The sequence below is a fragment of the Tenrec ecaudatus genome, chromosome 1, assembly GCF_050624435.1.
Source record: "Tenrec ecaudatus isolate mTenEca1 chromosome 1, mTenEca1.hap1, whole genome shotgun sequence".
NCBI classification, from domain to species: Eukaryota; Metazoa; Chordata; class Mammalia; order Afrosoricida; family Tenrecidae; genus Tenrec; species Tenrec ecaudatus.
Genome location: NC_134530.1, coordinates 134,265,337 through 134,279,993, shown reverse-complemented (window position 1 = coordinate 134,279,993; position 14,657 = coordinate 134,265,337). Strand labels below are relative to the sequence as shown.

General features: G+C 46.8%; 1 protein-coding gene across 1 annotated transcript; it reads right to left on the bottom strand.

Moving 5' to 3' along the window:
* Positions 1 to 11,311: 11,311 nt before the first annotated feature.
* On the bottom strand, positions 11,312 to 12,448 carry GPR88 (G protein-coupled receptor 88). Its single transcript, XM_075540271.1, has one exon. It carries the CDS (start codon positions 12,446 to 12,448, stop codon positions 11,312 to 11,314), a length of 1,137 nt encoding a protein of 378 aa, XP_075396386.1.
* Between the last annotated feature and the right edge of the window lie 2,209 nt (positions 12,449 to 14,657).

Sequence of the window (14,657 nt, the reverse complement as noted above, 5' to 3'; positions counted from 1 at the left end):
ACCAGAACGTTTCAATGCTTCTAAATGGAGATGTTTCCCAAATTTTGTATTCGAGTAAATTGCAAAGCACAGTTTAATTATTTTCAGTTTACACAGCTTGAGCCTCTACTTAGTCTCCAAGAAATTCAAATTGCTCTGTCCTAAACAGTTGTGCTGGCTATTTTTTAGTGTTTCTAGCTGTCTGCCATGTGTCAAAGCCGGGGGTGATGCTGACTTGTCACCATGCCATGCCAGCTTTAAGCTTTACAAGTAGACTCTGGTTAAGATCGACTTAGAATTTTGTAATCGAAGTAAAGCTCCACCAGAAACAATTCTCTTCAGAGGTAGCTTGATTTTTCTTTTTAAAATCATTTTACTGGGGGCTCATGCAACTCTTATCACAATCCATACATACATTGTGTCAAGGTAGCTTTTATGCGTGACCAAACAATAGTGTATTTCCAGTGCAACTAGTTTCTATGGGAGCTGTTCAAAACTCAGGGTTTTATGTATGAGAAATTTGTAATGAATTAGTTAATGCATAGAGTTCTAGCGTATTTAGCTTAGCAACATGTGAGTGAAATGTATTGCTTTCGTCCTATATTCCAAAACTATATTTTGGAATGAGGCAGGAACAAAAAGGAGGCTAACAGGTAAGAGCAGAAAGGGGGTGTGCTACCCTCCATAATGGGACATAGTCATGTCGCTGGGCATTAGAGGGGCATCTCTGGCAGCCTAAACTAGCTTCTCTGTTGTGGTGATTACCAAGCACATACCTTCTTACTAATCATTTAAAATGTAGTAGACCTAAGGTTAGAAAGGTTTTGTTACTTCCGTGCAGAAGAAAAAATAGTACGTGATCTTAGAAATTAGTCTTGAAGGGCATTTTGGTGGTAATCTGGTAACATTTCCCACCTAATACTGGTTTCCTGGCCAGCATTAGTTCTCCACATCCTACTTGAATTACTCAAGCATTGGGGAATTCAGTTTCCTGACACAGCCCATACTATTTTGAGCACCTAAAATTGAGATAAAGTTCTGTCTCATATTAAACCGAACTCTATCTCCCACCCACTGAGTCCAATTTTGCTTTGGAACCACACACAACACATAGTCTCCCGTTTCCATAGTTTGGCATTATGTTTATAAATCCCCAAACTTTGGACTCAGACACACTTAAGTTCAAGTGTAAACTCTTTCTCCCTATCAGTGGAAATACATTAAGCAGTCTACCTCTCAAAGGATTGGTATTCAGCCATGAAATTGGAGTGAAATGCTGTCTTATAAGGGTTGTTGTGAAAGTGAGACTCCCGTTGTATTTGATTCCCACTCGTGGTAATCCTGTCCATCAGAGTAGACGCGCTCTCCCTGTGCTTCTCAGTGAGCGCTGTGAAGGCGGAGCATCACTGGGTCTTTGTTTCAAGGATCCTCTGGGTTAAGGACGATTTCTAATTTGGGGTTAGTAACTGAGTGCTTAACCATTTCACCACTAAAGGGATCTGAAAATTAGATAAGGCCGCCTATAAAGCACATATCCCAGTGATCTACATGTAGCACATTCTCCATAAACAGATGATAACATTTTTCTTTTTGATTGCCTTTCAGATAGTTGGAAAAGCACCTTATTTATTTACTTACTTACTTCTTCTCTTCCCCAAATTGAGCATCTCCTTTTCTCAATAATACTTTAGAAAATGGCAAAATTCCTCTCTTCTGGATCATGATGTTATCGTTGTTTGTAGCTTTAGCTTGCATTTAGGTAGCATCTAATTTAACTGATTCTTGGCTAACATACCCTGACGCCAACTGATAGTTGGCATATTTCCAGAAAGAAGAAGACATTTCCTCTATTAAATAAAACTGGATGAAACAATCAGCCATGCACTCCTGGAAACTCAAATCCAGAAGTGTGGGGTGAAGGGACATGTCTGTCGCAGAGAAGGTGATTTCACTTGTACTGGTGGGTAAACCAGGTGGACCAACGTACCATTGGGGAAAAGACTTAGCATTACTTATACAGCTTCCCCGTGGGAGTATCTGTGCAGTATTGTGTTCCTAAGAGAGCATGTTTGACCGAGTTTCTATTCCCCCCTTTTGGTGACCTAGACCATATGTTACAGACAACTGGGACTTAGACACTGTCCTTTCTAGGTTCAGCTCATCCTTCACAGGCCACACAAGATGGATCTGATTTGGAAACCCCACTAAACAAACTGGACCTTACCTTAAATATAGCTGCAGCGGATGCAAGGAACTGAAATAGTTCCTTGGACGTAAGACTGAAATTCCCTAGTGTGAAAAGAAGCGCATGACCACGATGCCAAAGTTCTGGATTTGGGAGTCACTGGGCTTTGGTTTAAATCTCCAGCTTTGAAGGTGCCAAATAAATGGCAAAACTATCACATTTTTTTGTCAAATAAATGGCAAAAAAACTACCATATATTTGCTATTTTCATATTCTTTGTTTTTTATGGCATGTCTTAGTCCAGTAGGCATAGTTCTATCTTGTGAATGAGCATTATTGAAAGTTTTGCCCCATCTCTAACCTTCATTGTTTGCATAGTATCTAGTCACTAAAGTTTTTAATCTGTCCAAGTCAACAGTCCATGTATTTTTATCTAAAAAGTGGTCCTATACATGTATGCTTTCCTTTTCTCAATAGTATTTTAAATTCCATAATACTAGCTAAACTAATGATACCATAATTTAATGATACATATATAATTGCTACATAATTCATAATTGGCATACACCCATGGAGATGATTGATAATGTTCCTCAATAAAATGATAATGATGTCTCTAAAGTGGACCAGGGACAGCTCACACTGCATGGTAACCCTAATCTAAGAACAATTAGTTCTTATGACATGGCCCTAATCTATCCTCTCCCTCATGAAGAGATCATTGAAGATGTGGGTTCAATAGCAAAGTGTGGTGAAGAAATCAGATGGTGCCTGGCTATCAGAAAGAATCATATCTAAGTCTTAAAGGCTAATCTCAAAACAAGTAGCGATCTAAGTGGGGTGTAGCTAAATCCATTCAGAAGGATCACAACATTCTCTGTGATCCAAGGATTGTAAAGAATAAAATCCAAGACTGGAGGAAGGAGCTCTGTGATAGCTTAAATTCTGAGAAATCAGTTCTCAGAAGGCTACAGATCATAGTGCAAACCCAAAATCCACTGACACTGTCCCCAGGGGGATTAAGCCTCCTGTGAACCAACCCTCTGTAACTATTGGCCAGGGATGTGAATAGTCTTGCTACCAGAGTGATTTGGAAAGCGAATTAACAGAAATGCAGGGAGGCAAAAATTAACTCCTTATCATTTGTTCTCCCTTTTGACCCATTTCAAATTTGTTTTAATTTTTATTATTTTCTGGGTGTGGTTTTTTTCAATTGAGAGTTTTCTTTGTTGTATTGTTTTAGTTGTTGAGGTTTTTCTTGTTTTGTTTTTATTTTATTCTTGCATGTTTTTCTTTGTTTGAAATCCAGAATGGGTAAATCTATAGAGACAATAGCTCTTAGACAATAGTTGCTTAGAGTTATGGCAGGGGAGGTTGGGGAGAAATGGGGAGCTAATAGTAATGAGTACAGGGATTAAAAAGTTTCTAAAATTAATTGTGGCGATGATTGCACAACTCTTTGAAATATATTTACATCATTGAATTGTATCTGTGAATCATATGTCAATAAAACTGTTGACATTAGAAAGAGAAACAAGTTATGGTTCATCTGAGCTACTTCACTATGATGAGCCTGCCTCTCTCTCCTGACTTCATGCTAGTTCAAACATGCAGGGTTTATATCTTTTTTGATATACATAAATTTTAATTTACTGATGATGATCAAAGATTACGCACTTCAGTACGAACTATCCCTCAACGTAAAGAAAATGTAAGTGATCACAATCAGACCGATAAACAACATCATTATAAATGGAAAAAAGGCTGACGTTTTCAAGGATTTCACTGACTTGGATCCACAAGCAAGACCCAGGGACATAGCGATCAAGCAATCAAATGATGTATTACATTGGGCAAATCTGCTGTGCAAGACCGACTATCTAAAGTGTTAAAAAGCAAAGATGTCATCTTGAATGCTAAGGGTGCCTGACCCAAGCCAGGGCATTTTCAGTCATCTCAGAGCCAGGCAAATGCTGAACAATGAATCAAGAAAACTGGAGAAGAATTGATGCATGTGAATCACGACGTTGGTGGAGAGCATTGAATATCCTGTGGGCTGGAATGAAGACCTCTGTCTTGGGGAAAGTGCAGCCAGAATACTCCTTAGAACCAAGGGTGGCAAGACCACATCTGACAGACTTTGAAAATGAAACCAGTCCCTGAAAGAGGGCTTTCTGCGCTCCATAAAGTAAAAGATTCGTGAGGAAGAGAAAGGCCCTCAGTGAAATGGAAGTCACCGGCATCGTGACTTCAACATTGTGCTCAAACATAGCAGCAATTTTGGGAAAGCCACGGGATCAAGCAGTCTTTTGTTCTTTTGTACATAGGGCCACTGTGACTCACAACTCACGCAGGGGCGCCCATGAACGGCAGATATTTTGAAGAATGTCTTTTCTCACTTGTCTGGTTCTGTGAGAGGGAATCTAGTCTAGCTCACGGAAGCTACGTGAGTTGCCTGTTACATAAGTAAATTTCTTTCTCAAGAGAGTGGAGCTAATTTAACAGGGCCCAGAACCCGAGCCCTGGTGGTGGAAATCTGGCAGTTCAAATCCACCAGCCCCTCCCCAGGAAAAAGATGAGGCTGTCTGCTCCTGTCTAGGTTCCCATCTTCAGAAACCCTGTGTAAGGGCACTACAAGTCAGAATGCACTTGATAGCAAGGAGTTCCGTTTTTGTTTTGCTTTGATCCCCAAAGATGTGGTCTCTTTTCCCTATCTTTCTCACCTGGACCAGCGATAGCACCACCACCAACAACATCCTTTGTTAAGCCCTCTTCAGTTAAGCAGCTGGTTCATTATAACTGAGCGCACCTTAATTGTGATAAGCACCAGTGGCAAATGTTACCTGTCACTAACCTCCTCTTTATCAAATCTTTCATCTGCTTACACTGACATGTTTAGTCTCTGCCGCTAATTATGCATATACAAGTAAACACAGGAAAAGAGGAAAAGGTACATGAAAACAGGAAAATCTTAAAAGTAGGACTTTGCATATTAGGACTATTGATTACATATTTTCTTCTTTTTGTGTGTTTGCTTTCCAAATCTGTCAAACAGATGTTAAATTTTAAATGAACAAAATCAGCTTTTTTGTCATGAATACAACTTTCATGAGGGGCAACTTGTGGTAGTAATGGAGGAATTTAATCGTACTAACTGAGCCCTAGTGGTGGGGCGGTCATGCACTGGCCTGTGAATTCCGAAGTCGGCCGTTTGAAACCGCCAGCCCCCTCCGCAGGCCCACGAGGCTTTCTACTCCCAGAGAGATGCAGTTCTGGGGAACCACAGTGGAAATTCTGCTCTGTCCCATAGGGTCTCTGTGGGTGGGCAGCAGCTCACTGGCAGTGAGACGTGTCACTTGGGAAATAACGCAGAAGCAAATGCCAAAAAGCTGTGCGCTCCTTCTGACATTCTTTTTATTTTTTCCTTTTCTTTTTTTACATTTTATTAGGGGCTCATACAACTCTTATCACAATCCATACATATACATTCATCAGTTGTATAAAGCACATCTGTACATTCTTTGCCCTAATCATTCTCAAGGCATTTGCTCTCCACTTAAGCCCTCTGCATCAGGTCCTCTTTTTTCCCCTCCCTCCCCGCTCCCCCCTCCCTCATGAGCCCTTGATAATCCACAGATTGTTATTTTGTCATATCTTCCTTCTGGCATTCTTATACAAAAGTTGCTGCATATTTTTATACGCCTAGGGAATCTTTTTAGTGGGAAATAAACTGAATTGACTCTAAGAACGATGAAAAACTACAGCCCTTTCTAGCTCATAAAAATATCAGGGAGCAGGCCGGGCGACCCGTGGCACTTCTTCGAGCTTTGTCCCTGAGGAGCTGGCACCCATGCAAAGAGCATTTCCGGTTCCTTCTCCCGGGTCCCCACCCAATTGCTGAGCTACTAACTAGTGACGTGTATGACGCTTACACATGAAAAATAGATCGCGCTTCTAGAGCAGATCCTGATCAATAATTACACATCTTGGGCAATTTGACCTGGAGTGTAAAGGATTCGTCAGGACTGAAACCCCTTCTTGTTGCGTCAGTCGGTGTAAAGAACGCTAGACAATGGCGGGAATGTACATCTCCCCCAAAGACAGCCCTGACGGCTTGTGACGTATGCGCATGGCTCATAGTCCCATATATGATTGATTGCGCTGAGAAATCCTGGGGCAAGATATGCGTTGGGAGGGAGTATTTAGTTTGAGGTCTCTTCCACTAACAGAAAACTCAGCTGGCCACGGAGAGGACCAGCTGCTGCTTTTCCCTTTTAAAATTACTCTTATCATCAGCTATCAGGATGTGTTAGATATCTATTATGTTTCTGGCAAGCAGGCATACGAAAGGTTAAAATGGTTTTTGCTCTAAAAATACCTTAAAAGGAACCAAAATATGTTTTTCTCTCTTATTTGGAAGAGAAGATACGCCCATAACGGCAGATCCCATGAGAAGGTGCGGTGAGAGCTGAGCGGGGCAGCCGTCGGGCAGGGCCAAGCTTGGGGCCGCGCAGCCTGAAACAACGAGGGGGGTTCGGCGACCCTTCCTAGGGAAGGATGGAGCTGGGGACACCGGGAGAAAGGCCAAAGTCAGAAGAGTCTTCTACACGAACCAAGACTCCACCGCAGATCCGGGGCCGCGTGTAGAAGTTTATCTAGAGAACAACCTGGCGGTAGTGACGGGGTCAAGGAAGGGAGCCGTGATGGACACATTTGGAAATTGGAGGAGGATTATAAGGTGAAGAAAGTTCTACGCCCAGAGGAAGGGATTCTGAGTTTATCCTACATGCAGCAGTTCTCAGCCTGTGGGTCGCCACCCCTTTGGGTGTCGAATGACCCTTTCTCAGGGGTCGCCCGATCCATAACAGTAGCAAAATGACAGTAGCGAAGTAGCAATGAAAATAATGTTATGGTTGGGGGTCACCACCCATGAGGAACTGTGTTCAAGGGTCACGGCCTTAGGGTGGTTGAGAACCACTGGCCTATTGTGTGCTAGCATGCAAGAAACTGGTCCCAACCTGGCCTCACGCCCTCGAAGTCTCCCACTTGCATCCTCTTGTCCTCTGGTAAAGGTTTGACACTTCCGTGCCACCGTTAGGTGACCTTAGACGTGTTTTCTTTTTTATCTTTTCTTCTTTTTTTTCTTTTGTTGTTTATTGCATTCATTTGAGTTGGCTTTTTTAAAATGTTTCATTATGAAATGTCCAGATATACTCAAAAGAGTGCCATGCAATGAGCCCCATGTACCTACCACTTCCCTTCAACATCTGACTTATGTTGGTTCATATTGTGATTCATCTGCAGCTTTCTCACTCCCTTCTCACCTATTGCCTTAGACTTATTATATTTTCGTATCTGGGGAGCCCTACGTGTGATCTGTTTACAAGGTCTCTGAGGGTAGAGGAGTTAAGAAAGGAGGGCGCCATCAGGTTGCTGAGGCAGGGCCTACATAAAAGCAGTATGAGTCTTAAACTCAAGAAACATGGCCCTCCTCAGCCACGCCCCATCCTCCCAGGCAAAGTAGTCCCAAAGGAATATACCATATATACTTGTATATAAGCCGAGTTTTTTTCAACACATTTTTATGCAGTTTGTGTGGCAAAATGAGGTGCTTCGACTGATATTTGGGTAGGCTTATACTCGAGTATATACGGTACTCATCTGGAGCCTGTATCCCTCATGAAGCCCACATACCTGGAACTCAGGCATCCTCTGTCCAAATAGGCCCTGGGCCAACCCAAACCTTGAATATGCACTTCTAAATTCTAAAGGTGACCATAACTGATTGAAAGTAGGTGAAGACAGAGCTTGGACCTGTGGGCTATCCACACATATATGTGCCAGGAACCTTAAGGTACCGGAAAAGAATCCCCCTTCTCCCTGAAGACCAGAAGCTTTCACGTGGACTCTTGCCCATAGCCCAGAAACATTAGAGGCAGGTCTATGTATGTAAGAGGGACTTACACATCTTCTCAATGTTCTTGAATTCAAATTTTTGCCACTGATAAGCCCAGTCACAAAGTCAGCTCTTAGGCTGCTAAAGGGTCAGGTCAGTATTGACGGAGTCACTAACAAAAAAGTTTACACATGAAGCAATGAGTTTGGCCAATCTAGTTGCCACCAGAGGAGAGCTGCGCTGAATCACAGGGTTCAAAGATTCATGACTTGCACTTCTATCGGTGAGCAGATGTTTTCAGGAGCTTCCCTGACAGACAAGGAAATAAGCCTTCCCCCCCATCTCTGCTCCACATGGTCTTTCCACACTGAATCCACCTAGGGAGAGCAAACTGCCACTGTAGAAACTTTTCCTACCCCCAATTCTGAGGCAAAGGGAAACGTGTCTTACCTGGAAACCTTCCTACAGTGTTTCAAACAAAATCCACCTGTGGATGATTCTACACCAAACAGGACCTTGTCTGTGAGCATATTTCGTTTTAGAAAGAAGGAAGTGCTGGGAATAATACCTACAAACTGCAAGTCCTAGAATGTAGCCAGTGAAGCGTCTGTGTGGGATGGGGATCATGGATGTGGCAGTGTGTGGCTGTTTAGCAGAAAAACAGCGAAAGCGAAGGAGGGCAGCCCACGAGAGCAATTAGAATTTTCTATTCCTCTGTGGATAATATGCAGTTTCATTTAAACAAGAACACAATCACCATTAACTTAATTTGTTAAAGCAATTACTCCAACACTCACAGCTAGAGGCCTAGTAAGGAAGTGTTTAGACCCATCAATGCTTCTCTGAAATTAAAAGTGAATCAGTCCCGTGGAGTTAACGACCAGTAAATATAACTTAAAGTAGGTCTCCCACAGAGGGCTCTGGGTCAGTAGAAAGATGTTGCTCCGTGTCAGCCAGCCAGTGTCAGCCAGCGACATGGGTCAGGGATACCCTTGAAAAGCCAAGTTTGTGTAGGTGGCAAATGCTGACAGGAGCAGTGGGAGGATCATTTTGCAGCATCCACAGGGGGAGCTTGGGGTAAAGGGCTCATTAAAGAAGATCTTGGTAATAGAAATTTAGAAAACGGCCTTTCCTTCCCCAGTAAGAGAAAAACCCTCAGCTCTATGTTGTGTTGTAGCCTCTGCCTTACAAAGCTTGAATTTACAGAAAGGAAACTACAACTTTTTTTAAAAATTGGTGCAAGAATTCTAAAGTAATTACATAAAATATAACTAATTTTATAAATTAGACATATAATTTTTAAGTCAGTATTCCCAAAAAGTTACTTTTATCACTGTTATTGAATCCCGCATCTTCTGTCATAATGTCCCTAAGTTATGCAGAGAGCCAAGGATAGAAGAAAAAAACTCAGAGGAAGAGTCAGCTGAACTTTAATTAAATATTGGAATCAAGGGGAATGGGAAGAGATGAAACCTTAGTAACAGAGACGTGGTGCATGCACAGAATGAATAGATTGATGAAATGATGGCTGATCTATAATTGATGGAGAACCGATTTGGGGGGTGTCCCATAAATGCATCAAAGTTTCCTGCAACTCCTACAAATACCCAAATGCACAATTGTGTCTCATATATTCTGGCTGCTTAAAATGCACAGGTGGAATGCAACCCAAGCAAGCAGTTTTTGTTCCCAGTTTACAACATTTATTGAGGCTGTTTGGTCCCAGATTCATAGTTAACAGTCAGAATAAGATCCTTTCAAATGACTTCCTTCCCATTTTAATTTATAAAGCAACTTCGCATAATTTTACACTTCAAATACTTCTAAATCATTTCCAAAAACTGAAGGTGAAAATGATGAACCTCAAATACTATGCGTTAGAACACATTCCTGTTTGAACTCTTCATTATATATAACCGAGTTTATTACACCTCCTTCCACACAGGTGATAATCATGTGAAGTGGTGTGGTACTTCATAAGAACTCTGTAAAACCACCAGTGTGGTTTGTCTACACTCTAAAAGAGCACCCTGGGCTGTGTCATCGATCATCTCCACTACAGACCCAGCATGGGGCGCTCTCATCAACGAGGTCAAGATAAGAACTCTGGGTAGCCGTAGGTGTCTCTGTGTCTCTTTTCAAGTAATTGGAGGCCACTTGCCTCTGGTGTCCTGAAGAAGGCCAGTGTCCTGTGGCCCTGGGCTGATGAGTATTGCTTTAGCATACCACGTGCCCATTAAGTTCTAGCATTTAGGAGCATGCAGGTGCCGCTAATGTTGGCTACCAGTCATGGTATGATTAGTGTTTAATTATGTCAGGTGCGTTGAGATATTTTAAATGTTAAAGACAAAGCAGAAAGATTTATTCTCCTTAGCAACCGTTATAGTGGAGAATGTTCGAAGCTGTAATCACACTCATGAGGCAAGGGAATTGGTTACGAAATGAGGGCAGCAGCCTCTGTGCATGCTGGAGAAAACGTGAAACCTGGCCCTTATTGAGTTCCAAAGTTTGGTTGCTGGCTTAGACCCTTTATTTTCAAACTAGGAATGTTTCACTTTAGCATTCTGGGCCAGTTTTCCGCATTAATGTGTGTGATTTTTTCCCTTCCCTACCTGGATTCCGCCATGTAGAGAAACTGCGTTACTTTATAAAACCCTTTCAGAATAAAAGTGTTTGAGGTCTTCTGGCAACTCCTGCTGGTTGCTGTATCTATCGGTGGCCCCACTCTTCCTGGGAAATATAGACCGTACCAGCGGCATCACCAAAGAGATGCCTCTGGGCTCGAGTTTTTAAATAAGATTTCCTTCCTCAATATTAGTTCCTTTGACTCATGCATACTCGAGACGCTTCACACAGAAGATGATGAAGGTGGGCAGGGTATTAACCTCATCAAAGCTCTTTTTCAAAAGCAAACTGTTTGGAAATATATTCGACCTTTCTCCCCACTCCCCTCCCCCAAGAAAAAATGCCTGTGTGCAAGTTCGCAAAGTCTCCAGCGAAGTGACTGTAGGATGTCTAGTTCAACACATACATAAAAGGGTGGCCATCAGGCGCCTTTAGAAAGAGACTTTGGTCCAGGGGCCCCGCTGGGGCCAGAGGCGACCTGTTCGCTTCTGGGGTCAGGCCAGGCGCCGTCCTGTGGGCTGGGGACACGGGGCGCGCGGGCGGCGAGCGGGGGAGCCCAAGAGGTTGCCACCTTCCTGCCACCCACACCATCCCCCGCGCCCCCGCCTCCCGCGGACCCGATCGGGTCACCAGTGCTGGCCGGCGGCGCGGGTGCCCAGCTGCGCCTGCGACACGGCGGTCACGGCGGTGGCGGCGACGGCGGCCGCGGCCGCGTCGCCGACGCCGGGCAGGACGGAGCGCACGGAGCGGCGGAACTCCTCGTTCCTCCAGGTGTAGAGCAGCGGGTTGAGCGCCGACAGCGCGCAGCACAGGAGCCAGCTGGCGGCCTGCGCGCCCCAGGGCACGGGCAGCGCGAAGCCGCTGGCCAGGCTCACCCACACGAGCGGCTGCGTGGCCAGCAGGAAGACGCAGCAGAGCAGCAGCACCGACAGCCCGCTGAGCCGCCGCGGGGCCCGGCGCGGCTGCAGCGCGGGCGGCAGGGGCGGCGCGGGCGCGGGGGCCGGCGCGTGCGGGGCGCCGGGGAAGGCGGCGGCGGCGGCGGCGCAGCCGGGCAGCTGGTGCAGCAGGTGGAAGTTGAGCACGCTGACCCGCTTGACGCTGACGCGCACACGGCGCACGATGCCCAGGTAGCAGTGCAGCAGCAGCGCCGTCTGCGCCAGCAGCGCCGCGGCCGCCAGCAGCGGCGGGTAGTGCAGCCGCGGGGGCGCGGCGTCCGCCCGCGGCGCCCAGGGCGGGAGCAGCAGCACGAGGCCCAGGGCGAGCGCCCAGGACAGCGCCAGCATGCCCGCCGTGTGGCGCCGCTGGTACAGCGTCTGGTAGGTGGCGGGCGCCCGCGTGATGAGCAGGTAGCGGTTCAGGGCCACGAGGCAGTGGGACAGGAGGGACACGGTGAGCCCGAGGCCCAGCAGCGCGCCCCGCAGCAGGCGGTAACTGCCGCCGGCGCCGTCCCAGTCGGCGGGGGGCTCGGCGGCGCCCGCGGGCAGGAGCCCGAGCACCGCCTCCTGCGGCATCCACAGGGCACAGACGCTCAGGTCCGCCGCGCAGCCGTTCACGATGAACGCGTTGCTGGTGGTCTGCAGCTTGCGGAAGGACGACACGAGATAGATGACCATGCCGTTGGCCAGCGTGCCCCCGATGGCCAGGCCCGAGTACAAGAGCGACACGGGGATGCGCCGGCCCGCCCACGACTCCTCTTCCTCGCAGAGCAGCAGCAGCGAGCCCCCGGGGGCGGCGGAGGTGGACGCGGAGGAGGCGTTGATCATCCTGGCCCAACTCTTCACACCTCGCCAGCTAGCGTCGTCGGCTGCCTCGCGCGCTGCGGCCCATCGCGACACTGGCCCGCCTGGAGGGCAAAGACATTCCCCCTCAGCCCGCCACCACTGACACAGCACTGAAGCACGGTCGGTCGGGGGCTGGAGGAGGGGGAGCCCCAGGAGTCCGGGGGTGGCGGGTGACAGGTGCCCTCCTCGGAAATGTCTCCCGGGCGGTGGGGCGGGGGGGGGAGCCTCTTAGCCTTTAGCGGGCACCAGAGAAGCCCAGGACTGGGCAGTGCCAAGAGCTTGCTCTGCTCCTCCCCAGGGTACTCACACACACACACACACACACACACACACACACACACACACACCCACACACCTGCCAGATGGAGTTCCTAGTTTCCAGGATGAAACAAGGATAAGCCCCCTGGGGAAAATGCCACAGGAAGGGGGTGGGGGTACCTTGCTTTGGGGCTGGTCCTGAGCTTGCAGTCGTAGAGGGGGCGATGGCAGCAGATACCTCCTCAGGAGCAGCATCCGTGGTCCAGAAATCAACAGGAGGATCTCCGCTGGGATCTGTGCCAGGAGCGAGTGACTGCTTCTCCCAAACAGCCTCCACACACAGGGTCCCAAGCAGGAGCCACCAGCTGCAGGAGACTTAGCAGCTGGCCGCAGGGCTAGGGAAAGGAAAGTGGCGGCCGCAAGCCCAGACGGGCGGGCGGGCAGCAGGAAGGGTGCTGAGAGCTCCGAAGCCGAAGCTGCGCGCCAGAGGAGCGGCGCCCTGTGCTCAGGAGCAAGGGTGGCGTCTGATGTGGGGAGCCTCCCGAAGCTCGCCCGGCTCAGTTATACATCACCCAGGGGAAAGGCAGCCTGTCGACGCCCGCCATGAATTATTCAAGAGCTTCCAACTTATGAAAGGGAGAGAAATATCTTGCTCAGAAAGTCCTGTAATTAAAAAGATTTTTTTGTCTTTGCCCTCTCTCACCTATTTTTCACCCTGCTTCATTTGTCTGTCCCTCCCTTCCTTCCCCTTTAAATTTGAAATTAAATTTAATATGACACACACACACTTGTTCCCAGTCAGACAAATTTTATGGAAAAGGTATGGTTTGGTTTGTTTTTTCCTGAGGTGTACACCGATTCTCAATACCCAGAACTGATCCCTTCAGCCTCACGGTTTGAGATAATATATTTTTAGAGAGAATTACTTTATGTTCTAATTAACCCTCCCCACCCTTCTTGTGGAGATGGAACATCAGTAATAATCCACAGAAAAATCTCCCAAGTCTCCATTTAAATCACATTTCTGGGTTTTTTTTCCTCTTCACCAAACCGTTAGAGAAGGAAAGGAAATGGCCACAAGGCTGAAAGGTGGTGTGAATGGGGCAAAGCAAAGAGCCTGGCACACCCAGCGCAGCGTGCCAGCTCGGTGTTCCTCCTTGCAGACTTCTTTGTTGTTCTGTTTTATACGGAGACCACTGTCTGCGGCCACACTCTCCTTGCTGCAAACATTCATTTATCTATCTTGCATGGGAGATTTTGCCTAAGAGCCCCCCCCCCATAGTTTTCATTGAGAAAGTCATGTATTTGAAAATTTAATTCAGCGTGAAATATGATAAGAGGGCACAACGGGGGAAAATCTTGGATGGGGTTTCAGGACATCTGCGTTCTGAGCTAGACGCCCACCAGCTGGATTTCTGATGGATCATTTTCCTCTTGTCAAATAAGATGTTTTGCCTCAATGACTTCAAAGGCCTTTTCTGTTCAAATTTTCTAGGATCGCCACTCATAAATGTGGTATTTCTTTTCTCCAGTCCTGACCCTTGAAATATACAGCCTCTGTCTTAATGTTGGCATAGTAGGTCGGCCTGGGGCTGCTGACCTTCATCAGGTCTGCAAGTGAAACCACCAGTCACTCTGTAGGGGAAAGACTGGGCTTTCCAATCCCAGGAAGTGTGACAGTCTCAGAGCGCACAGGGCCAGCCCTACCCTGTCCTAGCGGGTTGCTGTGAGTCAGAAGTGGCTCCGAGGCACTGAGTGAGATCAGCCATAAAAAAGTCCTGGTGGCACAATGGGTTAGTTCCTGGCTGCTAACTCAGAGGTCGGTGGTTCAGTACACCAACCAATCCACGGGAGAGAGGTGTGGCAGTCTGCTTGCGTAAAAATTTTCAGTCTTGGAAATCTTATGGGAACAGTTCTTCTCTGTCCTATTGGG

Coding starts and splice junctions, on each gene's coding strand:
- GPR88 (XM_075540271.1), bottom strand. CDS start 12,448: ATGATCAACGCCTCCTCCGCGTCCACCTCCGCCGCCCCCGGGGGCTCG.